General features: G+C 36.1%; 1 protein-coding gene across 1 annotated transcript in view; it reads left to right on the forward strand.

Annotated features, from left to right (window-relative positions):
* The window catches only part of MIPOL1 (mirror-image polydactyly 1), a 157722-nt gene that overhangs the window by 59272 nt on the left and 70486 nt on the right, over nt 1-27964 (forward strand). The window contains exon 11 of the mRNA XM_066552365.1: nt 2194-2301. Coding sequence (XP_066408462.1) covers nt 2194-2301 — 108 coding nt within the window. The remainder of the gene's footprint in view (nt 1-2193; nt 2302-27964) is intronic.

Consider the following 27964-nt stretch of genomic DNA (forward strand, 5'->3'; position numbering starts at 1 on the left):
TCTGTACACCAAGATCTTTTCTCATGAATTCATGTTGTTAGGTTTTGCTTTTAGCATATTTTCACATGCCTTTTGGAATCAAGACAATAACATGATTATAAATTCAGGTTTTAAAGGTGATTTGAGATTTTAGTCTTTTAAATAATATTTACTCTACATAAACTTGCGTTGTTGTCAAATTGTGGATTTCAAAACACTGTTTTGAAGAAGAATGTTGGCAAAGCAGAGGGGTGTCCTGGTGGTCATACATGATGTAATGTATAGTGCCTGCAGTGATTGATTGATTTATTTTAATGGTGTTTAGATCACATATGCCAAGGAAAAAAATGTTGCTAGAGAAAAAAACCCCATAGTCTCTGTTTAGTTCTTCAATAGTTTTAGCAGCACCTTCATGTCTGCAAACACATAGTTTTCGTGCTGGACATGGAAAAAGAGTTACATCTGGGATTCTGTGATTTGTGATTTTGTGTGTGTGTGTGTGTGTGTGTGTGTGTGTGTATGTGTGATAACACAGACATTAAATATCTTGAGTATATGAAAATACTTACAATCAAATGTATCTTAATATTTTTTCTGTATTACTCTATCTGTGGAAAAATGTATTTTTTCTTGCAATAAAAATGAAACTTAAGAACATTAAGTGCATTAAGTATGTTAAGAAAGTTTACAACAGACATTGAGAGAATTTACTAGGCCAGAAAAATTCACTGCCTTTAAAATAGGCAATCCTATTAGAAATAAGCTGAGATTTCTAACAGAAGTAATGAAATATAACAAATATGTTAATGGATTTTTTAATAGTACTTTTGGGCTCCTACAAATGTTTAAAATTTATTCAAATAGAGGATTGGATCATTCTGGTTTATATACTATACTGAATACCTGATGAGCAGTATATTTTTAGGCCTTATTTTGTGTTTAAGAATTGTATGTGTTGGCATGTCTTTAAATTTCTGTCTCAAGATCCTGTAGCATTCATTATTTTACTTAGACCTCATTTGTAATTTTTTCACTTCTGATGCTTTCTGTTTCACAGTTTGGTTTTTTTAGAGTTTACACGAGCCAGGCTTCATTGTCCAATATACTGAATTGCTCAGGAATAGGGTGCATATATATGATGGGAAATTCAGTTCTATGTTGTCCACAGTCACCAAGACACCATGAAAGACTGACATTTCCAGGTCTTTTGAGACAGCAATGCTTACATGGGCATTATAGCACAATTCTTATTCTTTTTATTTGCTAGTGTTTTCAGAAAGTATGTATTTAAATATTTTTTATCAATTAATTGTCTTTCATCCCTACGGTCTACTAGCTGTGGGCTTTGGTGATCATATTCAAACTACTGGCTTGTAATACATTTTTGTAAAATGCTTCTCCTGGTACTCTGCTTTTTCCTAGTTCTAACAGTTATTTGGTTATTCCCATATGTCTTCTTGGTACTTTGTCTGCTTTTTTTTTTTTTTTTTTTTTAAGAACGGGGGGGTTTTGTAAGGTAAAGAACTGTCTGCAGACAACTAATTGCTCTTTCAAACCAAGGAACTGGGCAAGACCTTTTATAGTTAACATAAAAAAAGAGCAAAATATAATTTGGTTTTACTTGCTGATTTTTAATCATTAAAATAAATGCTCAGCAGACAGCAGTAAGTCTACATGTGTAGGCACACAGTAGCAAGTGCTAATTTTCTCATTTTTTGTCATTAAGTTAAATATTTAAAGAAAACAATCTTGGAGAATTACTGTAACGTCTTAGTATGAAAAATACAAATCTAAAAATTTCATCTATATTTTCTAATAAAAGGCTGGATCCTTGATTTGGGAGGAGGGTCTTTCATTTGCTTGCATTTCAAAAAGGATCAATTCTTTCCTTTACATCTACTTACTTAATACATAAATGCCAAAATCTAGCCATATATTGGCATAACTAGGAGCAGAAATTCAACCCAACATTCTGATAAATATCTTATCTGATACATAGCATTTTTGGCATACTTTTGGACCAGGAAAAAACTGAATAATGATACACATTTTAAAAATGTAGCTTTAGTACTGTCTGGGATTGTAACTTGCTTTTGTCTGATGCTTTCACTACTGCAGAAATGGTGATGGGGTTATTTACGGTAAGTCTTTTGGCTTGTTGAAAAAAAATATGCCCACACTCCTCTCCTTAATGGGATTCTTTCCTCGTTGCAGTGCAAACGGCTGGAGCAGGAGCTTCATCATCTGAAAGAGCAGAACCAGACTTCAGCAAACAACACGAGACATATGACTGCTGAAAACAATCAAGAACGTGCTCTGAAGGTAAATCTCCATTTCTTCTTGCAGGCAAATTAAGGTTGTAAGCCCCTGGTGCCAGCTTTCTGGGCTGCATATATCAGTTGTGTACATTTCGGCAGAAGTGAGCTATGGTGTTTGCCAACAACTGCTTCTTTAAACACAGATACAGCACCCTTCTGTTATGGTTTTATTTTATTTTGCGTTTGAAAGCAACAAGAAAAACATAACATATCCTCCAAATTATTGGGCTGGTAATTAACACTAAATTCTTGAGATCTGTCCTTGCAATATTACATTGTATAAGGTGAAGAAAACTGCAATTATTTGCCTCGTGGTACCTTTGCAAAACTAATATTTTAAAGCATGGCTGTTTGATCTGCTCCCAGCAGTGTGTGCTATATTAATAACATTGTTGACCGATACTACTAGTGACCACACAGTTGATACTACTATTTGCAAAAGGGTAGCTACTTGGAATTGGGAGGAGGAATAATAAGTCTTGTCAATAAGAATAAAAATGAGCAGAGAGGCGGGAGAGGGTCAGGGAAAGGACAGTGTAAAGTGACAGGTTATTGCTGCTTTGAGAAAGGGAAATTGTAATGTCAGTGGAATTGATAACTACATAGCCTGCAATCTCACTGCTAGCCAGGATGAGAGACTATGCCAGGTAAGATGTGCAAGCATTGTGCACATCTCTTCAGCCACTTTATTCTTAAAAATCTCTTTTATCGGTAGCGGAGATACAATACAAATACAGAAGCTATTCTGTTTATACTGTGTTGTCATTTTAAAACTGTTTCACTTAGACAGTAAGATCCAAAGGTATCTCACTTACAGATAGATTTTCCTCTGCCTCCTTTTTTCTATTTTTTTTAAATTTATTTGGGAAACATCATTATACATACAACAACATGACTGAAGCAAAGTATAAGAATAAGTTAAATCCTTGTGTAGTTTGACATTTCTCACTAAGAAAAACAATAAATACAATAACAATAAATTGAGAAAGGCTGTGTGCCACACAAATGCTATATATTCCATGGGTTTATAATTGCCATCAAAATCTACGGTGAAAATTACAAAATCAGGTGTGCAATCAGATGACTAGAAATGGAGATCATAAACATTCAGGGGCTGTTTCTGACTGCAATAACAGCATTGTTTTAAATCTGGTCTCACCAAAAGTGCCTGCCAAGCATGCTACTTATTGAACATAGTATTGTTTTTCATTAATTGCAAGCTGACTTGTTTTTTCTGTGTCATTGAAAATATTGTGCAGAGAGCCTTTCTGCTAGAAAAAGTTTTATTTAAGCTATCCTTTTTGCATTTAATATTGTCTGACATAATGCTTACAGAATAATTATATTTTCAGAGCAAGAAGTGATTTGATAGTTCAGAGTGTTACTAGGATTTCATTCTAAGCCTGATATTGCTCTCCCAGCACCTATTCTTTAAAGAATTTCATTTCTGACTGTCACAGGAATTTTTTTATTTTTCAAAGTTAAAGGTTAATTGATCATAGTCTCTTAGAGATGAGAGTCTGGGGAGAAAAAAGACCGCTTTTCAATTTTTTTAAAGTTGAACTTTTTGAATATTGTAGCTCTGTAGAGTTAGTCTCAGTTCAAATTACTGTTGCCTACAGTGAGGGCAGCTCCTTTGGAATATTTTTTAAAGGCCATGTTCTATTATTGACCTCGAAAACTTTAAAATGCCGCAATGAAATATTGCCAATGGTAGTTAGCTTTGATATACAGCACATGAGCATGCACCCTGACCTCATGTAAATGAAAAGCTTATCACCGACTTTTAGTGTAGCCACAGCCTGGAAGACTGATGTCCAGTAAGGAGGGAAGTCAGGTCAGTGACTCGCTTAGGAGTGGGTTTGGTCAGGGTTCTGGGGCTGGCTGCAAATGGCTGGGATGCTCCTGCTGCTGTCAGCAGCACAGCTCCCACAGAACAAAACAGCCAGCCAGAGCCCTGTGACAGGCCACACACTGCCCCTGTGAAACCCTCGTGTTCTTGGCTGTCACCTCCTGCCTCTTGTATCCACTCAGTAGCTCTTGCACGGCTGCACACAGAGTGCAGGTACAGACCCAAGCATCCCGTCCTGTCCCCTCTCCACTGCAGAGCATCTTCTGGACATTTGTCCATTTTTAGGGAAGTGGGACACATTATTTGTTTCTGTGGTACAGGGTAAATATCAACTCAGCTTTTATTGTCACCATAATGCAAGGAATTACTTTTATTTTAACCACCTCCACATGCTTACTGGGGAACTGTGCTATGTATTTTTAACCTGTCCAGCAGAAGGAATCCAGGTATTTCTTCTGAGTCTGTCCAGGAAAGTTTGTATCAAGGAAGTTTTTTTAAAAAAAACTGTCATTTTCCTTATTCTCTTATACTTAATTAACATTGAGGCAATCTGTTGATTCAGTTTGGCAAAAGATGTATCCTCTGGATGAGGAGTTTGATCTGCTTCGGATTTTCTTAAGGGAGTAACAGAAGTGTAAACGTCAGTTGTGGTGCAGGGATATTTGCAATCTTAACTGGATAAAAATAAAGTAATCACGATCAGCTAGATTAGGGATGGTGTGAAAGTTTGTGATAAAAGATGAGATCATTACCTCTATGGGACCCTGAAATACACTTAAGAACAAAACCCAATGGCTATTGTTTCTTTACTTTTTAAAATCATTTCACAGTAGTGAGTTGCTTGGAAGGAAAACAGTGTAAGAGCAATCCACAACCAACCAATTTCAGTCCACTGATATAAGGGTCTATTAGGTAAAATAATCTGGAAGCTTTCAGATTTATTTTTCAGTATATCAGTTCACAGGGCTATGCCACCCTTCTTTGAGACAGTAGCCCTCCATTGTCAGGAGTGAGGCAAAGAGGCAGGGAGACATATTATAACTGTGGGAGATGTGCGGTGGCAGGAATTTGGCTAGGTTTGAGATCTGGAAATCACAAGGATGATGAAATCACTCTTTTGCAGATTTTTGTTTTTTACACATTTAGATTCCATGTCACACCTGAGGATAATGTGACAAATAAAACATATGGCACAGGTGGCATGCAGTGCACATTGTAACATGCTATTTCATCTTGCTGTGCCATATAACATCTGCACATCTTGCTAAGATATCTCTTTTTAACTAACCTCTGAGTACATGTTAGTAGTATGTGATTTAAAGTTTCCATATTTAAGGTATTTATTGCATAGAAAATTCCTTATAGTATTGTGGGCCATTCAGCCCCACAATACCAAACTGGCACCCCTACTTTTTGTAATATTCTTGTTGGTCATAGGGGATTGTATTAATTGACTGAAAAAGCCAATTCAAATCTTCCCTCCAGGCAATGCCCACAGCTGCACAGAGGTCATGCAGAGAAGCATGTGGGCCCCTATTTCCATAGTTAAAGTAAAATAATCCTCTTCTTTGTGAAACCATTTTTTAAAATCTCTTATTATATTTCACATTGAATTATAGCTAAATCTTTTTGGGATAATTGCTTCCTAAGGGTCTATACATTTGCGCTCTTAGTACATTTTCATAAAATAAGATCTGAGAGTGCTTTGCAGTTCTAATGTGTCAAGGTCTATATGTGAGATTATTCATTTTTGCTTGGCCTTCATAATTAACATTTGGTCTCTACTGATTCTGATAAATGTATTCCCATAATACACAGAAACAACTGATTCAATTAAACCTAGAAAAGTGGAAGAATTGCTGCTTCTTCATTATTTTTCAAATATTCATTCATTTTACTATTGTTAGCTTTGTAGTGTGTAGTTTTCAAATTCAGAGTTTTCACTAATACATTTTTTCTAAAGAAAAATAAAAATTTTGCCAGTGTACATGTCTTCTTTACTGAGTTGAAGGAGAATAGGAAATAAGTCTTATGAAACCAGTAACTTAATGTGAAATTTCATGAAAAATGTTTAACTGGATTTGACTGAAATAGAGAGAAGAAACTTTATTTTTTTCCACAGTCCTTCTCTATTTTGTAATTTCTGATTAGGTACTATATTCTTCTCAAACCAGCTATTAAGCTACTTTAAAGATCAGAAAGACATACTAGTTTTATCTTTAAGGCAAACTTTTGAAAAGAAGAGGACTATTTCATGGTGATATACAAATCAGGTGACCTTTACTGGCTAAATGAGGTTGCTCCATTGAATTATGATGTCATTAGAACTTGTAAGGGTTGTTAATCTCCTTCAGGCTGGTTTAGATGTTACATCTTGTGTTATGATTGGGTTTTATTTTTGTAATATCTGTCTTTCTTTTTAGTTGTTATTTTTTGTAGAATTTATCCTACATGCTTTCATAGTTTTATTAAGAATATAAAAGAGTTAGAGCCCAGAAAGTGACCTGAAGGAGCCATCAGAAGTTTGTCTACAGTATGTTGTAAAGCAACTGTGCCTGATGTCATCTACTTGCTGCTGACATGTAAGAATCGGGTCAAGGGCAGGAAATCTCAATGCATAGCAGTTTGGTAGTTGTTCCAGTGATGATGACTGTGAAGAAGCCACTTCAGAATATTAATTTAAGTATTCCTTGATGCCTTTCATAATTTTATTAAGTTCTTTTTGATTCCCAGAATTTCCCAGATTCTTCGAGTAGAAACCATTTTTCCATACCTATTTGACAACATCAACCACAGAAACAAGTTGAGCTGACTGGTCAACCTGTCATCCATGAAGGGCATCATCACAAGAGATTCTGATGTTACAAGAGCTTAAAACAATTTTCAAAACCCTTAACATGAAGTATAAAATGTTTGCTACTGTTGAAAAGCACATACTATTCGTGCTATTGAGGCATACAATATGGAAAAAAAGTCCTTTCAGGTGATGTGGTCTTTATTTGCAAAAACTAATTCTAACTGGTTTTAGGTTTGGTGCTTCAGAGCTGAAGTTTCATAAGTTTAATAAGTTTAGAGCTGGTTTATGGCTATAGAGCCTCTGATTTCAACAGAGACACATGCTTTTGAAACGTAATCCAGGGAAATTTGTCTGAATCAGTGATGGCAAACCAAGAGATTTCAATCTCTTGTATTCAAATTCCAGTTCAGCATACAATTTTTATATTTTAATAGTTATTAATTTCTTCCTTTCATAATAGTTTTACATGGGGCAGAGGAGATGACATTAATTCACTGGACCACTGGAATGTGAGTTTGGGGTGCGTCAAAGCTCAGCCACATGCAGAACACCCCTCTGCCACCCTCAGCTCTTGTGGCTGTTGTGCTGTAGTTACTGCAGTGCTGTGGGACTGATGGAGAAGAGCTGCTGGTTTGCCTGTATTTTGTAGCTAGCAGATGAATGGCTGTGTTGCCCACTGGTGAGATGGGTGTTACACCTTTTTTCAGCTCCTAGCTACAAAGTAACTAGAAACTGCAAAGAGTTTAAAACTTGCTACTGATCCAGCTGTCGCTATGGTGTTGTTGTTTGGTACAGGTTGCTTTTTATTTAGACTGGTTGGTTTTCAGGTTTTTTTTCAATTAATCACCACAGCAATATTCATATGTTGGGCAATCCACCCTTTTCTCAGACATTTTGTTATTAATTCCTCTGGCCAATGTTCATTGTTACCTCTGTATCTAACAAAATAGCAACCTGTGAAAACTCAGCTCAAGAGCTCACTCTGTGGAGTTAACCCAAAAGCAATCATGCTTTTCATCCTGATATAATGTGCTGCAATCTAGAAAAAAAGACTGCTGTCACATTTGCAAATGATTTTATAGGTGTGTTTGAAGATAGAATACCAGCTTCATATTGGAAATGGAAGGGGTGAAGTAGATTGTAAATATGTCTCTCAGTGAGAGGAGATACACTGTGCCCTTGGATTTACTTATGGCCTGTATCTGTTTTTCTGAAACCAAAGGAACATTTCAGGACCAATGGGAGTAGTTAACAGGCTTCTAGGAGGTTATGTCCAGCAAATAATATGTTGTTACAGCTAATCCTGAAAGGTTCTTCATGCTATTCTTCCAATAACTTCCATGGGGATAAAATACTACAGGATTTGTCAAAGTAAGCAGCAATTTCTAACTTTGTGCAAGAGCTGTTTCAGTACTTCGGTCTCTTCTTCTAAGAATGATTCCTCTTACTCACCTTTCAGAAGAGTTGTTCAGATTGTAGAAAGCCATAATGAATTCCTTTCTCTCATCAGTACCTACCCTAACACAGGATGTTCCCTCATTTAAATGCCTGGGCAGTGTGAGAGAAAAATTTGCTACCCTGTCAATAAAACTTGTTATAAAGCACATGAGATCACTATTAATTTTTAGAGTGGATGTTTGATGAATTTTTCATTATTAAATTGCTTTTAATTGCATAGTGGAGGTGAAAATAAAAGACTAGTAGAACTTGGAGCATGCTGCTGACAACCTGGACATGAATAAGAATGCACAAACATTTTTCTTCCGTTGCTGCTTCCTAGACTCTTTATCAGACAGGGTAGACACAGTTGCAATCTTAATTGCACTGAACAGAGCCTTTGCTTTTGCTGCACCCAGAAACACTTAATCACAAGGTCTTAAAGTATGTCACCGAGGTTAGACCCAAGTCTGTTCAGCTCTTATCCATGCTAGAAGAATGATTAGTCACTTTATGACTTGTTGTTATTAAATAACACCATACACCTCAGAGGATATCAGTGTGAGCTGTTGCATTGTACCATAAATGAATGCTAAAATGAGGCCACAGAAACTCCTGCAGAAGTCATTCTGTCCATGTTTCACTTCCATAATAATCTTCTCTGTTCATTTATCTTTAAGTTACAGTGTCTCCAAAAGCTGTTGCTACAGACTCTGACAGTTAGCCCACCAAGTTAACTGAATTTCTGGAGAGGGAGAAAATAACTCATATAATCCTGCAGTGACCAACATGCCCCCTCAAGCCCAGTGGAAAAAATGTGAGCGCTTGTTGACTGGTCTTTAAAGCAGTCATTAGAAGTTTCCTTGGACCCAGTTGTTCTTTGGAGCCAATTTCATAATTTGCGGCTGTAGATCCTTAAGGGATGCCTCAAAGGGTTTCTCCTTCATCTACTGTCCATTCCATTTTAGAAGTGTAGAAGTTTGCTTATGTGTATCCTTTATAGGCAGGAGGTAATTTATTTAGTGTATGTATTTGACCATGAATCAGAAATCTGATCTACTAGTATCACAATCAGTGACCAGCTTTATTAATTGGATTTTTTTAGCCATCAAGACTAGCTAGTAGGCTTTATTTAGTTATGTAGGTTTTGACAGAAAGTTGTTCACAAATGCAGTAACATTGTTAGTCTCCTCCCATCTGGTAGCTAATTTTTTAACACTGATAGACGTTTTTATTCATTGACCAAAAATATCTGGTGTAGGGAGCTTAAAGTTAGAATAATTGCTTAAGTGTACCATAAGCAAATAGTACAATATTTTTCCCTGATGGAAAACATGAGAATAAAATTATGAGATGTTTGCCCTTCACTGGAAGGGAAGTTGCCCAGAACACAGGCTTCCAGAGTTTGATAAATCTGGTTTATATGTCTAGCTGGGAGTTGAAAAGAAATTATGTTTGGTAACATTGGTACTTGCATGATTTTCAGCTTCTGATGACATTAAGTGGTTGTGTGGATAGATGGCAGGGACTTTTGTACAGCTCTTGGTTCACTAAAACATTGCTGCAGGCGAGAATTTTGAAAGCATTGAAACCTTGGGTTGTTTTCAAATAGAAGGAAACAAATAGACATACCCAAGTTCATGTCTTCACTTCCTTGGTTGCACTGGCCATACCACCTTCCTGTGCCTTTGAGACTGTCCTTTCACTGACTGCACATCTGGCATGTCAGCCCTCTGTGTACAGTGTTCTCTGCACATCTGAACATCTTTTAACCACAGCAGGTATGTTTACTGAACTTTGATTCAGTTCTAACCATTAAGGAATTCATTACTCATCCACACTTGGTGTTTGATGCCAGCTTTCATGTGTTCCACTAACAATTCCATGCAGATCTGTTGCTTTTTATTTGACAGCTTTCAAATCTCTCTTGGCACCAGATTATTCCTGACAATCTCAAACATCAACTGTTTGTATATACCACATACAGCCCTCTTTCTTGTTGGTGATGATGTGGTCATTCAAACCTTTTGGCTGAGTCTTCTATTTTTTGGCTTCCATTTGATAGGGAGAAGTTGTCCTCCCATAAGGTCAGTCAGTGGTACAGCTTCTGATTACCAGAAGTGTCGTTTCTGATTAATGCAGCAGGTTCTTGGAATGCATATTGTGGTTTCAGGTGATCAAATCTGGAGTATCATTCTCGCAGTCATTTAGGCTGCTTTCACTTCATCATTTGTGGTATGCAAGAAATCATCCCTTTCATGGTGGTAGGCTTCTATGACCATGTCAACAAGAACCTCTCATCCATGTTTTTTAATTAACCATTCTGTAGTTGTACATATTAATTTAGCATTTTAGAAATACTTAACGTTTTCACCCATCTGTTTTTCCTTATAGCAGAACAGATCCCATTTTGTATGATTGATACATTTGACTTCCTGGTAGCTTTTTCCTTACTGAGTTACACTGCCACATAGTCTTACAGTTTGAAGGGTGCCACATTTCAGTGTTCTGCAGGGTTTTGTCTAAACTCTGTTACAGGACCTCAAAACTGGAACAGTTTATGGGCCTGGGTCAGATCTTAGATACATGTATTCCAGAAATTTGTATTCTTAAATAGAGATCTTCTGAAGTTGGAGAAGATGAAACAAACTATACAGGCATCCTGTAGCCAATAATGAGGCTGTCTGCTACCTGGTCTTTTACTCCATATCTCCATAGAGGTGACAGCCATGCCTTGAACCTGTGATGAAAGAATGGTGTGTTCTAAAATACACTGAAATTCATCAGTATCTTGTAAATTAGAATCACAGAGTCTCATACATAAGCAAAACATACTGTAGAAACCACAGTCATGTTAGGAAAGCTGCTTATTCAAAACTGTGCAGATGTGGTCCTTAGAGTCATGGTTTAGTGGTGGACTCAGCAGTGCTGAGTTAATTGTTGCACTTGACCACAGATATCTCTTCCAACCTTTATGATTCTATGATGATTCTCTGATTATCGGGAAAGCAGAGTTCTGATAAAACCAGAAACTCTAACTGTAGTTATAATCTTTGTCACCATCTCCAATGGTATAATTTGTCACCCCAGTCCTGGGTTCATTTTTCCCTTCCTTCTGCCCAGTAGAATGTCAACAGTAATGCCACTATGAACCTTTCTAAGTTCTGAGGAGGTGTCATATTGCTGCACTTCAAACAGTTATTTGAAAAATTCTTTTACTTTCCTACTAGTAGGGACCTTCATTTCAGAATTACATGGATCAGGAATTAAGGCCATATGTTCATCTAATTCTAAAGCAGTCATGAAGCCTAATGTATCAGACTTACTATAAGAAAACTAGTATTCCTTCCTTTATTTGCCACTTTCAGATGCTATAAAACACATTTCCAAACTAAATTCAGAGGTTCTTAATCTGAATATACTTTTTACATAAAAAGGTAACTGCTTTCTGCGGTGTTTAAAGGTAGCCTTAGCATCACTTTCTATTAACATTATGCCTAATCTGCATTGGCACAGCTTTCAAAATATCTATCAGCATTGTACTATAATAAAATTTTAAAATACCAAAAATATTTAGCCAAGTTAAGTATTTTTCATTATTGAAGGTATTAAAGGATATTAAATGTATTAAATTATCCTGGAGATGAGATATCAAATTTCATTAATGAAGAGGAGGAGTATCATGGTTATGTATTATATTTTATTTTGTAAATTTTATTCTTTCTCCATATGAGTTCTGTTCTCCATGCATGCAGAAAGAAGTGTGGTAAATCTTAATTTTCAATATTTTTTTCAGTGTCATACCATACACTGTTGATTTTTTATGCTGCACAGGAAAATGATCCTGTTTTGTTTGAACAGCAGCTGTAAACAAAATCTTGAGCCTGGATGCATGATGACATGCGAGTTATTTGTCCTTCAATAAAACATATAAAAGGTAGTAACCTAAGCTCTTGTGCAAAAGACAAGCTACAGGGTCATTAAATACCAAAGGTCTTGCTCTGACCCATCCATGACCTCCTTATCTGAAGCACCTCTCAGAATTGATAGAATCTACTTTAGATCTTGGGTACAGGAAACCAAGGATAGGATAAAGGATCAATATAAACATTTCAGAATTTTTCGTATTTACTAAAAAGGAATATTTGGCCTTTGTACATTTAAGTGTATCCAAATATCTGCTTAGAATTGGAGGAGGACCTTTTCCTAGCATTTTGTATACAAGAAATTGTATGAAGTGTGCTTCAGAGTAGAAAGGGGGACAGATGCTGAAAGAAGACACTGAAACATTAGGTCTTGGTATGATTGTAAAGCTGCAGACTGGCCTTGATTCAGAAGCCTCAAGGTCCAACATGTTTGTTGTTATTTCTAGTTTTACTGCAGTCTGGATGTCTCTCCTGTTCCCAGGTGAGCAATTTCAGGTTTTAGAGTGAGATGAATTCAAAGGTATCTGTGTCTGACAAGTGTAGCCTGGTGCTTAACCATCACTTACTCAGAGTCAGGAATTATTTTGCCTATCATGTTTAATTCCCATCTGTTAATTTGGTCTGGTGCAAAGGCACATTTTTGATGTTAGTGCACTTGTGCTCCTAGATCACTGAGAAACTTTTGAAAATCCCTTTTGCCCATAAATAAGAGGAAAGTTCTGATTTGACTTCCATGACTGTGGCCACACAGAGGTGTAATGGAAAAGTGAACTTTGCTGTTCACACACTCAGGTTGCCAGAGGGAGAGATGTGCTCCTCCTGTGCAGCAGGTGTGCAGCTCTACCCGAGCAATATGCAGGTCAGCAGGAAAATGCTTGAGGACCAGAAGTAAAGGATAGATGAGGATTTATTTTGAACTTCTTTTTCCTTCCATGAAACTGGGCTTAATGCAGTAAAATCTTTCTAATCTGCTTTCCAGTAGATCTCCACAGCTTTCCTCATGGGATTTTGGAGTCGTATCTGGACTTGGACTTTTCTCTAGGAGTCAGCTGTAGCAGAGCAAGCTCTGTGTTAGGGGTCAAGTAGTAAATTTGATAATTTGCTAATTCTGAGTTTCCAGACCTTAACCTCAAAAAGCCCTGTGCAGACACCCTGGTGTACTACCTATTTAGGATTAACACAAGCACAGATAGAACTGGACATATGATTTCACATGCCTTTTTATTATTTGAAGTCTTGCAATGTGTAAAATAAAGTTTTTATGAGCAGAATTATATCAATGTATTAGGATTTCAACTCAGCATATATTAGGTTTATCTTAATATTTAGAAACACTGCATGACTAGCGCTGTCATGTAGCTGAATCAAAATTGTTCATTACCATTGCAGGAAAAAGGAATTGTTCACTGAAAAGCTCAAAGAAGGTCTGAATTCTCCATCAAAATGTGTTTGCAATTAAAACTTTGATTTTTTTGTGCCCCCAAAATTCAGTCATCTGTGTTGTTACTTCCAAAATTCAGCCTCTCTTAATGGTAAGGTAAATATATCTTACAAAGAAAAAGGAATGGAGGGTAAAATGAGAAAAGAGCTTTAAAGTCTCTAAACTTTGGGTAGGAAGCTGAAGTAACCAATGCAATTGTGTAAGTAAGTGTCTATCACATTGCTTGAACATGGTATTAATGTCTATTAGTGATAGTATTAAGCTGCTGAGCAGCCAAATCTGCAATTTAAAATTAAACACAAAGACCAAAATGTCATTTTTAGTTAGATTCAATATGTAAAGAAATCTTCAGGGGCTTCATTTTCTGAACTGTGTTGATTGATACTGGATTTTTCATTTCTCCAGAATTGGTTCTCCACTGAAGAACAGATGTCATCTTTCACAGTTTTACTAGACACATTTAGATTCCATACAGTGTCACAAATTCCCCATTTCCTTGTGGATCACAGTCAAGATGATTATTTCAATGCTAGTTTGTTTATTAAAGAAATACCTGCTGTGCTGGAGGGGTTATTAAGCTGGTTGTCATGGTATGAGTAGCACCTAGAGTTCATTGTTTAAAAATACTTTGACACACATTTTGAAAATTGGGAGGTTTTTTTTTTAAAAAAAAAATCAATACAATTTCAACTATTTTATTGTATTGGAAGTAGAATTTGGACCAGGTTTCCAAACACTGAAGCTGATCTTGTGTATATCTGTATATGGGCCAGATTCTGTGGACGTGCACATGTCACAGTGACTGCTGCAGTGTACTTCTGCTGACAGTAATAGTCATTGTTATAGCATCTAAATTTTGAGAGAAAAATGAAGCTTTTCTTGCATTGACCTTGAAGTTTGTGAATTCCACATGTACTTAAATGGGACTATGTCCCAAATCTCTAAAGCCTTAGGTTATTATACACACATATGGACTAGTAAGAAATAGAGATCAGAGGAAATTCTGTTAAAATTTGTTTTCATAAACTAGCTGTCTTACATGATACAACAAGATCTGGTGAGAGTACCTTGGTGCTTTGCTAGTTCTTTCACAAGAGCTGTGGCCAGGAGACATTTTAACAGGAAAAAATCCTTGATGTAAACATTAAAAGAATCTATTATCCTTTCTCAGGATAATAGATAAACATATCCCTTCAAAACCTTTCCCTACAAAAGCTCATTAAGATCATCTCTACCTTAACTATGTTTCTTAATGAATTCTTTGGATCTGTAATTCTTCACCCCATCTTCTGAAAAGATTAAACTATTTAGCACAGTTTCTAGTTTTAAAATGGAACTCTGTTTGCCCCACTTTTCAGTGGTGCTTACTCTCAGTAAATTATTTGAATACATTACTTGTTGTTAGCTAGATGCATTTCAAAGACCTGAAGATTTCAAACCTTTTTCTTGCACATAGTCTGGAGGACAGACTTAGCATACCAAGCATCTTTTTTTTCTTCTTTTTTTTTTTTTTTTTTGGTAAGATTTTAACCATTTAAGAGTATAACATAAAATTGACTGGTTTTAGTTGGTTATCTGTTCCTGTTTTTGACAATTGAGCAGCAGTTGTTGGAGGACAGTGGCTGAATGACTGGGAAGCAAGTGACTGAAATCTGAGAAATGCTGTTGATAACTCCTTCCCTTTGGAATTGCTATGTAACAGTAACAACAAAACCACTCATTTTCCAAACTAGCTAAAATAAAATCTGTTTATCTAGCCTGTTAAATCTGGGTGCCAGCTTTCAAGCAGATGACGTTTTAAGCTCTGTAGATGCTAAATCCTGAAACATTTGGTCTATAAACAAAAAGCTGACATCAAATATAGCATCACTGCTACACATAGTAATGGTGTATGTATGCTGCATTCACACAAAATAGGCAGATGATTGCTTTTTTGTGTGTTGCTCAGGGTTTTTTCTTATGTTAGAGTATTAAAAGAGATATTAAATTTTATCATTAATGCAGTGCGTGGTCTCTCTTCAAATCCCCTTAATTACAGATTGACTCCAAGGATTACACAGCATGGATTTTAATTTTAACTGAAACAAAAAGAAAAGCTGCTTAAAAATTATTCTTGCTGAGTGACTTGTTGGACCACAAAACAATTTTAACATCTTTTGACAAGTGTTGTCAAATTTTAAATATTAGAACTGAGTTCACCTTCAAACTCCAGTTGTATCATGTCTGCTTCCTAAATAAAATGTTTTATTAACTTTGTCCTCACAAAGGAATGTCTGCTTCTGATATTTTTGTTTTTCCAGTTATTTTTTAGGAGAAAAAGACTCACAGTCTTGCTGAGATATGTTTATGTTTGAAGAAAGTTACATCAGACATCATATTTCTTTTCTTTGGTAATTAGAGAAAAATTACCGGGCAGAGTTGATGTAGCAGCAACAAATTTATTTCACACTCTTACATTGTTTCCTTTCAGACCCCTATCTTTAGAACTTAAAGCTCTAAAAGCTTCATTCTGTCCTGAAGCATAGAACAGCAGGTCTGAGTCCAGAAACAACATTTTTATAAATTGGGGCCTAATCCAGTAAGCCTCACTCAGGAAGGTACCTATTGTTCCTCTGAGTAAAATCAGATGATCAGGAATCAGTTTTTTATCAGTTTCTTGTGGGGTTTCTTTCCCCCATTTCTTAAAGGACAAAATCGGCTTCCAAGTTTGTTTCATAAAGTAGAACTCACTTGTCACAGTTACAGCTTACTAGTATTTTTTGTAGTTTTACAGTATATTTACTCCTGTTTTTTAAGACACACACACACACAAAAAAAAGTTGCTCTCCAGAGATGCATCAAATAACTGCCCAAAGCTAAGTGTAGACAGCTTCTTGTGAAGTAGACATAGATGAAAACACTGCCCTGTCTCAAAATGGGGATACAAGTTTCTTGCTTTAAAAATCAGCTTGTTTTGTGACTGAGTAATAACTTTGAATACAAAAGACCGGAGGAATGAGAAATTAGCTTTTGGCCAGGGGGTCACCATAGTGCTGAGGGATAAATCTGTCATTGTTGTTTAATGGTAGTTCGTTAGTGGTTTGATAAAGTTCCCCCAACTCAGTTCGTTTGCTTAAAGCATATTTCTAAGACTTCACAGACCTGCAGGTAAACAACACCATTATTGCTGCATCTTTTTACGGTGTGAAATTTTTGCACTTAAAAAGGGTTATTTCAACAAGCTTTCTTCTCCTTTTTTAGCTGTCTCTGTATTGTTGCTATGAGAATGTTCAATGGTTTTCTCCATTATTGTACTAGTACACTTGTTTTTTTTTTAATGGTTCAGATTAAACTATGTTGTTTTGCCAAGCGTAAATCCCTCCTGTTTTAGCAGGAAGGTATTCCTAAAGCAAGCCAATGAACAAGGTAATTTATACACATTATTGTTTGGTTTAATTTGTCTATTATGTGTAATAGTCTCAATGGTGTATGATTTTCATGTCATGTGTGCTTAATGCAGATACCAGAAATAGCAACAAATGAGGCGAAATAGTGTAGTTTAATAAGTGTATTTGTGTGTGTGATTTCTTCTAAGTATTTGTTAGGTAATGCACAGCACTGTGAGTGATGCTGGCAGCTGGCAGAAGTTTGATGTTTTATATTTGTTATGGTTGCATTTTCTTGGCCGAGCTTTAAATGTACTATTGCTTAGATTTAATAAAAAACTACACAAAGTAGTTCACAATTTTGGTCAAAAATTAGATAAAATGGCTTAAAAGAAATAATGATAACTGATTTTTAGTACAAACTTCAATTTTTCAAGTCACCTTTTGTGGCCTGTTTAATAAGATTGTGAACTCTTTTGAATGCCTGGTGAAGTTAACAGGGAATGAGGCAAGCTGTTCAGACAGATCCTTTAATAAATAACACCATCTCTTTACCACAGTGGACAAAATCTGGAAAAAAGAAAAATCTCACTTGTGTCCTAACATAAATAAATGTATGCGTGAGCGCTGTCTGTCTTATGAAGTCGTTTGTGTTTGTTTAAGTTGGAGCACAGAACACACAGTAAGTCTGGTGTCTGGTTTTTGAAACCGGGGTGTGTGTAAGCGTCTACATCAAAAAGAAAATCATTCTGGAATCTGAAGGCTGAGGCTGGAAAGAAAAATCATCCTTTACAATAAGTAAGACCTGCTTTTGGCATATGTTAACTTTTCAGCAATGTTATACCTTTGCAATACATTCGCTGTTGGTATAGCTCTGAAGGTTGCGCTGCTTTGAGTATAAGATTTCAGGATTTTTGCTGGAGCTGGATTTTGATATTTAGATTATGAACCAGTTCTGTATTTTGGGGCTAGGAGTGTTGATAGGGTTATTAGTTTCAGCCCAAGTGTAACCATCTCTGTGTTGTTTACCAGTTTTTCAGAATTAAATTGTAACTGACGGTGTTTGCTTCATTTTTTTTAATATATTACTTTTTTCTCCCCACACTCCCCAACTGCATAAGTGAGTAGGAGCTGCATAATTTCTGGGGACTTGTTCTGCTTTTGCTTTCCATACTTTAGCTAGTCAGTACTTCATGGCAGTTAACAGGATGGGCTCTTTTCTGGAACAGCTAATTTACAAGCAAGTACTTTTCCAGTTCTGTATATATTCTTGCACAATAATCAAAAAACCCAAGGTCTTTTCTTTTGGTTTGGGGGATTTATGGCACTCGATTGTTGTTGTTAATTTTTTTATTTATTCTTTTATCCACTGGATTAAATGTTGTTTTGTTATTGCAAAATCCCCTCACTGTCTTTTTAGTTGAACCTCAATCATAAAAACAAGGAACCCGAATTACATTTGAGGAAGGATATGTTCAACTTGAAACATAGTGCTTGCAGGTAATTCAATGGACACTGAAAATAAACTAATTAGAAATAGAATGTTTATTTTATGTGACTGATTTGGAGTTGGCTATAACTGAAAAGGAATGAAAAAATGATCTCTTTGCTTGAGACTTGCCAAACAATGCTATAAGCTCCAAGTTATTTTGAGGTGGTGAAAGGTGAAACATTTGACATGTTCTTTTTGGGTAATGCTTTAAAAAAGAGAGGGCGGGAAAGAGGCGTTGCCACATCAGAGTTAAGGGTGTTTGTGGTTGTCCATGACAGCGCTCCAGTTTTAAAACACCTGTGTTTACTTTCCAGCTTTTCTCAATCGGCCTGAAAGTGGCCTAAGAATGGCACAGACAGACCTGCAGTGTGTCTGTGTTGCCTTTGCAACACACACACACACACACAAAAGAAAGGAAAAAAAGACAGAGATAAATCTCTTGTTATGCAGCTAATCATTAACAGCATTTTTGTGCCTAGCTGAAAACATTTTGAACTTTTCTAGATTTTTTTAGTCTATCAGATAGTGCCTGTATTTTTCCCTAATCTATTAAGCTACATTTTTATCTTTGCTGTCTTATTTTGTAGCAAGAATAAAATAAGCTTAATGTTGGTTAGTGGTAAATAATAATACTGGTAAATAATAACAAAAATCAGTGGTTTTGTTGCAAAGTGATATTTCATTCCAGTATTTGAAATATGTTTACCAGTACTCTACTTTAAAAGCAAACAATGAAAAAAGAATAAAAAACTATGCACAGCCCTCCCTTTACTACCCTCCCTGAAAAAAAGAAGGTTGTCTTACAATTTTTTCCTGTGTAGAGTTTTTCATAAAATCCTAGTGTTTGATGTGTGTTGACCTTCTGCAATGTTAATTTAAGACATAAATACAAACTAAGATATCACATTATTTCAGTGCTTGTTTTGAAATTTGAAAATCATTTGTGAGTCAGTATTTAAGATATTCATCTGATAAGAAGCATATTTTATACTACTGTTCCAAATTTATTTATTATTACCTTTTTAAATTGTTCATGTTTTACAAACTTTCTTGTTTTTTTAAAGAAACCCTCATTCGCTTTTTCTAGCATTTTTTAAATTGATGCAATATTTCTTCTGCCTTCTACTTCAGACGATGTGTATTCCATTCTTGTTTATAAAAATACATCTGTTTCATAATTGCATTTGTTTTTCTGGGTAGATCACTCCATATAGGTCAGGTTTTGTTTCCTGAAAGTGGGGAAAAAGGCAAAAGAAAGTCAAAGGAAATATAGTGCTGATACAGGAGCACAGGTGATTTCTCCCTTAGACTGGTTTCTTTTTCAAATTGTGAATTGAACAGATTCAAAGTCAGTGTATGGGGATCAGCAATATGAAGCCCCTTCACCAAGATGTATAGCCTAACTAGAGCACAGTTCATTTAATACTGGATGGTCTAACACAATGACTCAACAAAACAAACTGGGAATGTGCCAAATCCTCTTCAGATCAGGAACCTCTAACAATCTGAGAAATTATACCAGACTGATCTCTCTTGGCAAAACACAGCAGGGCACCCACCTTGCCATGGCTTTCCCAAGGGGCAGGAGCAGCAGTACAGGTGCCTGCTCTGACAAAGCTGGCTCCTGCAAAACACACAGTGCACTCTCAACTGACTGCAAGGGAAGGTGTTCAAAAAATAAGGGCATTAACATTCCCTTTTTTTCAGTGATTCTACAAGGAGATCTGGAGGATATTCACCTGAATCTGCTCTGAGCACAGGGAAGAGCTTGTGAGGTAAATCCTCACCCGAGTATCTGCACAGTTGTATCACTGAAATTCTCACAGAAGCAGCATTCTTTCATATCAGTAAAGGACGTAAACCAGTACCTTGGCAAAAAAAATGGGGGGCATAGGAGATATAAAGAGTTCACATAATTTAATCCAGACTGCCCCAAATTATATTTCTGAAAGATAAGAAAGTTGTCACATTTATTAAATTACCAGGTGTAGCTGTGTGTGGATGTGTTTTAAAATCAAGCTGTATAATGTCAATATGTGAAAGGGGAAGAAAAGGCTTTCTGCATATAACATTTTCTGGAGGCAATACTGCAGTATTGATAAGAAGGAGACAAATATGGTGTTTAAAATATGTCTAAGTGGTTCAGATACCTACCTCTCAAGACTTTCAATGATTTTTAGGTATCTAACCCACTTATGGTTGTTGAAATCCCATTAAGTACCTATCTTGATCTGCTTCAGGACCTCTATAAATCTAATGGTCTCTTTTTACTTTTTTACATGTCTTAAAATTACTCCCTGCTCCTTCTAAAGGCTGATGGTTAAATAAAAGCAAAATTAAAGACAGCCAATTTCTGGCAGTTAAAATTTGAATGTTCTTAAAAAATGGAATTGCCCTCATGAAATATATTTATTCAGTATATCCTTGTGACCATCTAGTTTTAGTATTACTGGACCAGTGAAATGCCACTTTCATTACAAATGTAAGACAAAATCAGGCAACTATCCAAGAAGTCATAATTATGTGAGCTGTAGACCAATTGTCCTGCAAGGGATTTGTACACAAATGGGTACACTTGTGGTTGTTCAGACCAGCCATAGATGACTTGTCTCTGTTTAGCAGTGTCAGGGTGTTTGAGTTATAAATACACGATACCTAGCATGTCTCCTGGGAATACTTACAGATAGATGCTTGAAAAGGGCTTGTGTGGTCATTTGTAGTGAGTCTGCAAAAAGGGTTTTGGGATCCCTCCTAAATTTGCCAGACTTTGCACATGTTCTGTACCTGTACTGTAATAGAATCAATAATGAGAGAAATCTTCTATCTTAAGACAATACATCCAAAAAGGGACAAATTCAGAAGTTACAGTCTCTTCATCTTTGAGGTTTTTCATCCTACTCAAGAGTGTATTTGATACCACAGGTCTTGTATATCTTGCTCCCACTGAAATATCACTGGTCAAGGCCTGTGTGCTGACAAGACTGCTTGTACCATCTTCTTTTAGTCACTTTACACCTTTCTGATCCGGGGATAAGGAAACATCTTAAAAGGTAGGATTTACTATCATCAGCTTCAGCACCACATTTTACCGTTTTCCAGGGATATCACATGCTCAGAGGAGGAATGTCTGTTTCTACATGGACCACATGGTGTTGTCTTACCTGGCCTTAATCAAGGTGCAGTTGGAGGGAAGCCAGACAGTTTATTTGGCTTGTTTTTAAAATATGTCATTATGTGAGATTTACAACTCAGATCTTATTTGTAAACATCATCCAGTGGATTTGGTTTCTCTGTTCAGCACTTGATTTTGGGAAGTTGCTTTCTTAACCAACTGACACATCAGCTGCTACCTCTGATACTGTCCAGGAAGTTGCCACTTGCAAAGTCTTTAGTGATATGTATACTTAATTTATAGAAACTGTGGGTCTTCCACTCACTGTAAAAACTCAAAAATTCATCTACCTTTTTCACTTTTCAATCAGAGACTCTCAACATGAATGAGAAGAGATGGAGATGTTCATGTATGCTCATTAGGCCTGTGTTTGCAGTAATCGTATATATAATCCATGGGAAACAACTGTTTAAAAATGTCCTGGTTTGTAAATATGAGGCTCATCTTCATCTTCTTGATGACCTTTCACTGTTCTGTTCTTTTTCTGTGTACCTATGTGACTAGAAGCCTTCTGTGGTCTTTAGATCTCAGTCTTCTGGAGAGAAATTATTTCTCGAGAGAACAGTGCATGAGACGTGCTTTAATTTTAATGTACTTTTAATATGGAAAAATAAAGAGAACTATAAAAAAATATTGAGGAAACGAGGTTTTAGCCACATTTCCCTAAGAAAATAAGGAATATATGATTATGCAGTCCTTTTTTTTTCACCTTCTGATTTTTGGCTACTTTCAGCAAAATGTGACAGAAGAATAATGACTGGACCCAGAAGGGAGTTTCTCTCTTCTACTCAATTCCCAGTTTTTGTGTAACTCCTAATGTCCCACTCAAGGGGAAGTTCAGGCAAACTTTATCAGCGGGCATTACTGTTTGGTAGAAGGCAGCAGTGCAACAGGTTATCACTACTGTCCAAATGATGGACCAAAAAAGTTACACAGCGTGAGCTGGAGATATTGAGCTGGAGGTATTGCAGTAGAACATTGTGAAGTGTATGGGTAGAATCCATTAATTTTATGTGGACATTGGAAGGAATATGAGGTTGGGAGAGAGAGGCTGGTACAGGATAACTTACTTGATTTTTACCCTGTTTTTAGAGAGATCCTTTTGCCTATGGAATTAGAAAAAATTTAATGTCATTATAAACTTTTTGGTTGATTGGTTGGTTGGTTTTGGTTTGCTTGTTCTATATAGGGAAATACTGCCTCCAGTAGCGGAACTGCAAATTTTAAATCTATCAAGGCTAGTACAGCCACGAAGAGCTTCAATCATTTCTTTCCATTACTCTTTTTATGCTACATTTAAAGTGATGACATTAGGCCTTGAAGGAGTTTTAACTTATCAAATTAAAGTCTGTACCTTTCATTAGTTTCTAATGACATGAACACTAACTGATCCCTGGCAGTTTTGGGGGGAGTAGTGAAGATTAAATGAGGTGGCACTTGAATTAAGTTGATGTTGAAAAGATACTGGCACCAAAACCACCTTTAAAAGTTTTAGGCTCATTCACCTTTGTGGTCAAACATTCATTCAGTGGCATTTCTGACTTGGAAAAACATTTTAAAAATAATTTAAAAGATGTTAAAGAAGTGAGTATGATTTTCAAATCTTAGAATAATATCACTTATTTGTCTTTAGAAGAATATCCCATTTAATATGGGGATACATGCTGTTTAAGACACACATTGTTTAAGTCAGTACTTTTAAACAGAAAGGTTCATAAAAGTGAAATATAAAAATAAATCACAGAAATTCTGTCACACAAAAGAAAATGGGATATGAATAAATATTTATCTTTATTTTTATTCTTGCATTATGTTCTGCACTTTCCATCTTTTGACCTACCTCTGAGAAGTACATTGAGCTGCATTCTTCTCTTCCATGTTTCCATACAAATTATTACTTCTGTCTTCTCACTTTTTATACCATACCTTCAACATCATGTAGGTTTCTTCTATTCCCCATTCTCAAATTCTTTTTCTTTTGTCTTTCTTCACTGTTTTCTTAACTTTATCCTTCCTTTTTTAGTCTGGATGTTTGTTTCTTCCTCATCTGTCTCAGCCGCTTCACTAAGACACCAAGACCCTGACCATCCCCAAAGACCTTTGTCCCTAAGAACTGTACCTAGATACTGCTTTTTTCCTGTGTGTTGGCTTCAGTTGTTCTGTGAAGCAGAAAGATTACTTCAGGTCTCCACTAATCAAATGGAAAAGGGATGACATGAGCAAAATGTGAAAAGCTCATTGGTAGCCTCTGGAGAAATATTGTGTTCAAAGTTGACAAATTGCAGGGGATTTAAGGAGTGCATGATAGGGCAAGCAAATGGCCTTGCTTTCAGCAAAGTTAGTCATCAGAAAGAACATTTTCCTTCCTTTCAGGAAGACAATAATTATGAGTATTGTGTATTTGCGCAATTGTACAGGGTTATTTGGTATACATGCAAAATGCTACACTGAGATAGCCAGTTAATCAAGAGTTAACCTCAGTTCTGGCATTTCTGAAGCAAGCATCTTCATTTACTCCCCTTTCCCCTGAAACAGTATGTTAACATTTTTCATTACAGGATCATGTGTGCTTTATTTCACAGCATTCCTGCTCCACACAGTACCCAGAGAACAGCCAATCAATATATTTTTTTTATCTTCTTTGTTCATTATGTGTGCCAATCCCTTGTTTACTGGATACTGTTCAAACCTTTCCCTGAAAACAGAATTTTGAGCAACCATCATGGGGATTTTCTCTAGTATTCAATGTTACAGAAACCAAAGGCTTAATAAACAATGATTTAATGTATTATTGCAGAAATGCTTTCTTCGTGCTGTGTGAGAAAATCAAGGCATGAAAAATCCAGGGTCAAAATTACCCACAAATTTTGCATGCCTGTTTAAAATGTATAAGATTTACATTTTAGAATATTTATCATTTGTAAATTCCTAACACTTAAGGCCAAGACCAAAAGATATTTTTATGTCATTTAGTTGGCCTTCTGAATATCATAAGTCATTGATTTCACCTGTTGTCACTGTATTGAGCCTAGGAATTTATGGGGGTTTAAAACCTGCTTTCCAGAAAGTTATCTAGGTCTGGTGTAAAAATTTAAAGAAGTGGAGAGACCACCATTTCCTATTGATCATTTGTTCCAGTGATTCAAGTTGCCCCTACTCAACCTGATTAAAAATTCCTTTACACACTGTATTTTCTGTCCATTTATCAAGGGAAAATGAGAATCGGTAGCAACATAAAACTATTCCATTCCTGATACTTGTTCAAAATTAGCACATGTCCTCAGGGGTTTTTATAATCTGAACAGACAAAGTTCCCTCACTGCATGCCTTTTTCTCTAGTGCTTGCATTACTGGTGTGGCTCTTTTCCACATCTTCTCTAAGTTTTTATCATCCTTTTGTTTTCAAATTTGGACACAAATGCATTTTTATGTCTTTGTTTCTCAGTGTCATACATAAAATCAAGTCACCTTAATTGCTTCATTGTGATACGATTTTATTGTGTATACACCAAAAAGAGATGCTTTTTCCCAGTTTTTCCACAGCATTATACCATCATCTTGTATTGAAGTCTCATATCTATATCAGAGTCAGCATTTTAAGAATATAGTTGCTCTTACTTTTAAGTGTAGCCTGTGTTCACTGTTCTCAGACTGGGAGTTTTGCATTTGATTTTATTAAAATGCCCTTGATTTGAATACCCCACCAAGTGACCCAAAACATTGTTTCATCATCATTATTTACTTACTTTATGTTCATGAACATTTCTAGCTTTGTCTGCCTGTTTCCAGATTATTGAAGGATATGTTGAATAAGGGAATGCTAGTACTGATACCTGTGCAACCTTGCTAGTATTCTAGTAGTACTCAATGGCAGTTGCCTCTTGGAACATGGGGGGTTTGTGGGATTTTTAACTTTCAGTCCATTCAGAACCCACTTAAGAAGCTTTTCTTGATGCTGCGTAGTTATTTTTTTATCAATTTATTACATCTGACAAGTGAAAGCCTAAAACACCACTATGCAATATCCTCTTCTAATCTCATCCAAGGAGATCAGATTTGTGTGGCAAGACCTATTCTACCAAAAATATGTTGACTGGGAATAATTATAGTCTTTCATTAAAATCTGTATTAATTGAATCCGGTGTTTTCACTCATATGGCCCAGCTTTAATCCCACTAGTCTTTTTTTTTTTTTTTTTTTCCTATTGACATGTTATTAGTGCTCTTCCAGTCTGGGAATGTCCTAGTATTTTAACACTGCAACACAAAGTGAAAGTGAAAATTGTCTGAATCTGTAAATGTAAAACTTATCCATCCTTAGATTCTAATAAACTGAAAGTTCTTATTCATTCTACATCAACTGTAACTATACCATCCTGATTTTTCCAAAGACAGACAACATATATATTGAACACTCCTGGGTTTTTTGGGTTTTTTAATCATAACTTTATTTACTTTCTACATGAAAAAGGAGCTGTACTTTTACTTGATTGTGAGATCACTTTTTTTATAGCCACCCTTAAATGACTCCCCAGTTTTCTATGACATTCTGCTATCTTTTTTTCTCTCAAGTACTTGAAATACTTGTTTAAATATTTCTGAGCATGTAAAGATTCTGGTTGCTTTATCCCATGTGAAATTCAATCAGTTTATTATCACTTATCTCCAAGTAGATATCCATATCCATTTCAGTGATTGATATTTCTAGTTTTATAATGAGATTGTTTACCTCATGCTCATAAATAATATATGGTTTTTGAAATGTATAATATTAGTTTATAATTGTCCACTAAAGACTCACAGAATATGTGTCCTAAACTGGCCCTGTAGCATAACTCTTTTCTTTTCCAAAGATTATAAAAATGTGCTGAAGAAAAGCTTGTTTTGTGCCCTAGTTAGCTGACCAGTAAGTCTTTCTTAAGTTATTTTAGTTAGCATACTGACCTCTACGTGTTCAAGAGCTGTGGTCCTGTGTTACTGATCATTCTGAAAGGAATAATGGCATGGTGGGGGAGGGCTGTGTTAAGGCATCCTGCTTCCATTCTGCCTCTCTTATTCTTCCTGTTAATCAGGGACTTCAACGTGCCAGTTGCCCACCAGATTTTAGTAATATTGCTTATATAAAATTTATTCCCATCAATTAGAGTTTCCTATTGCTGCTTACCCAGATTCCTGGGATCAAAGCATAAACAATTGAAGAGATTCTTTTCATTATATTCTTTGCCACATTGGTTCAACTTGCTCGTTAGATACTGAATTTGAGCATGTACCTCATTTGCCTTCCAAATAATCTCCCCTTGTGTTGCTGATTTAATATCCTGGCTGCTCCAGCTAGTTTCCAACTGAGAAGATTAGCCTCCTACTTGTGTGGTGTAGTCTGTCCTGTTCATACAGTCCCTTCTTTCACTGATGTGCTGTTTCATGGATTAAAATCTGCCTGGTTTTTCAGTTATGGATAACAGACAGAAAACACTGGAAATAAACTTTCTCACTTGTGATAACTGTGGGTACCAATTACATTTTAATTTTCCTCTAAATTGTTTTCAGTGCAGTTGAAGCTTTCAGAAATTTCATCTAAGTTCTGCTATGAAGGCCTTATATAGCATTTATGTTCCGTTTCTCATTCACTCCAGTTGCAGCTGTGAGTGCAGGGTATTTTGGGATTTATCTTGCATAGTCAGCAAGGGATTTATCTTGCATAGTCAGAAAATGGGTAACATACTATCAATCCCTCTGAAAACTTTCAGGAAGTTCATGCTAAAGTGCTGTCACCAAAGGACAGATACATTCCGCAACTGTGGAGCAGCATTCAACTACATTAAATATGAAATGTGATGTTTCCTTACTGCAGTCCCATCCCATTGGCTGGCAGAAAAGATACAGGAATGAACCGGTTACAGGCTCTTTCACTGGTCAGTAGCCGTTCATGCAAAAAAAAGACCATGTAGTTAGAAGTAGCATGATGATGTGTATGTCCTGGTAACCTTACCTCTGGTATTTTCTAATGTCTCTGTACTTGACTTCATGAGCTTACTAATGTTCTGCCAAGTAAGGAGTTAGCTCACCCAGCTGTAGCTGTCACTGGTCAGGGATCCATTTGTAGCCAATAAAGAGGGGGATATATCAGCAGAAGGCAGTCTGTCCTTAAGATAAAGGCAGATGATACGTGAAATGATCTTTGCAAGT

This window comes from Molothrus aeneus, chromosome 6, assembly GCF_037042795.1.
Source record: "Molothrus aeneus isolate 106 chromosome 6, BPBGC_Maene_1.0, whole genome shotgun sequence".
In the NCBI taxonomy this organism is placed as follows: Eukaryota; Metazoa; Chordata; class Aves; order Passeriformes; family Icteridae; genus Molothrus; species Molothrus aeneus.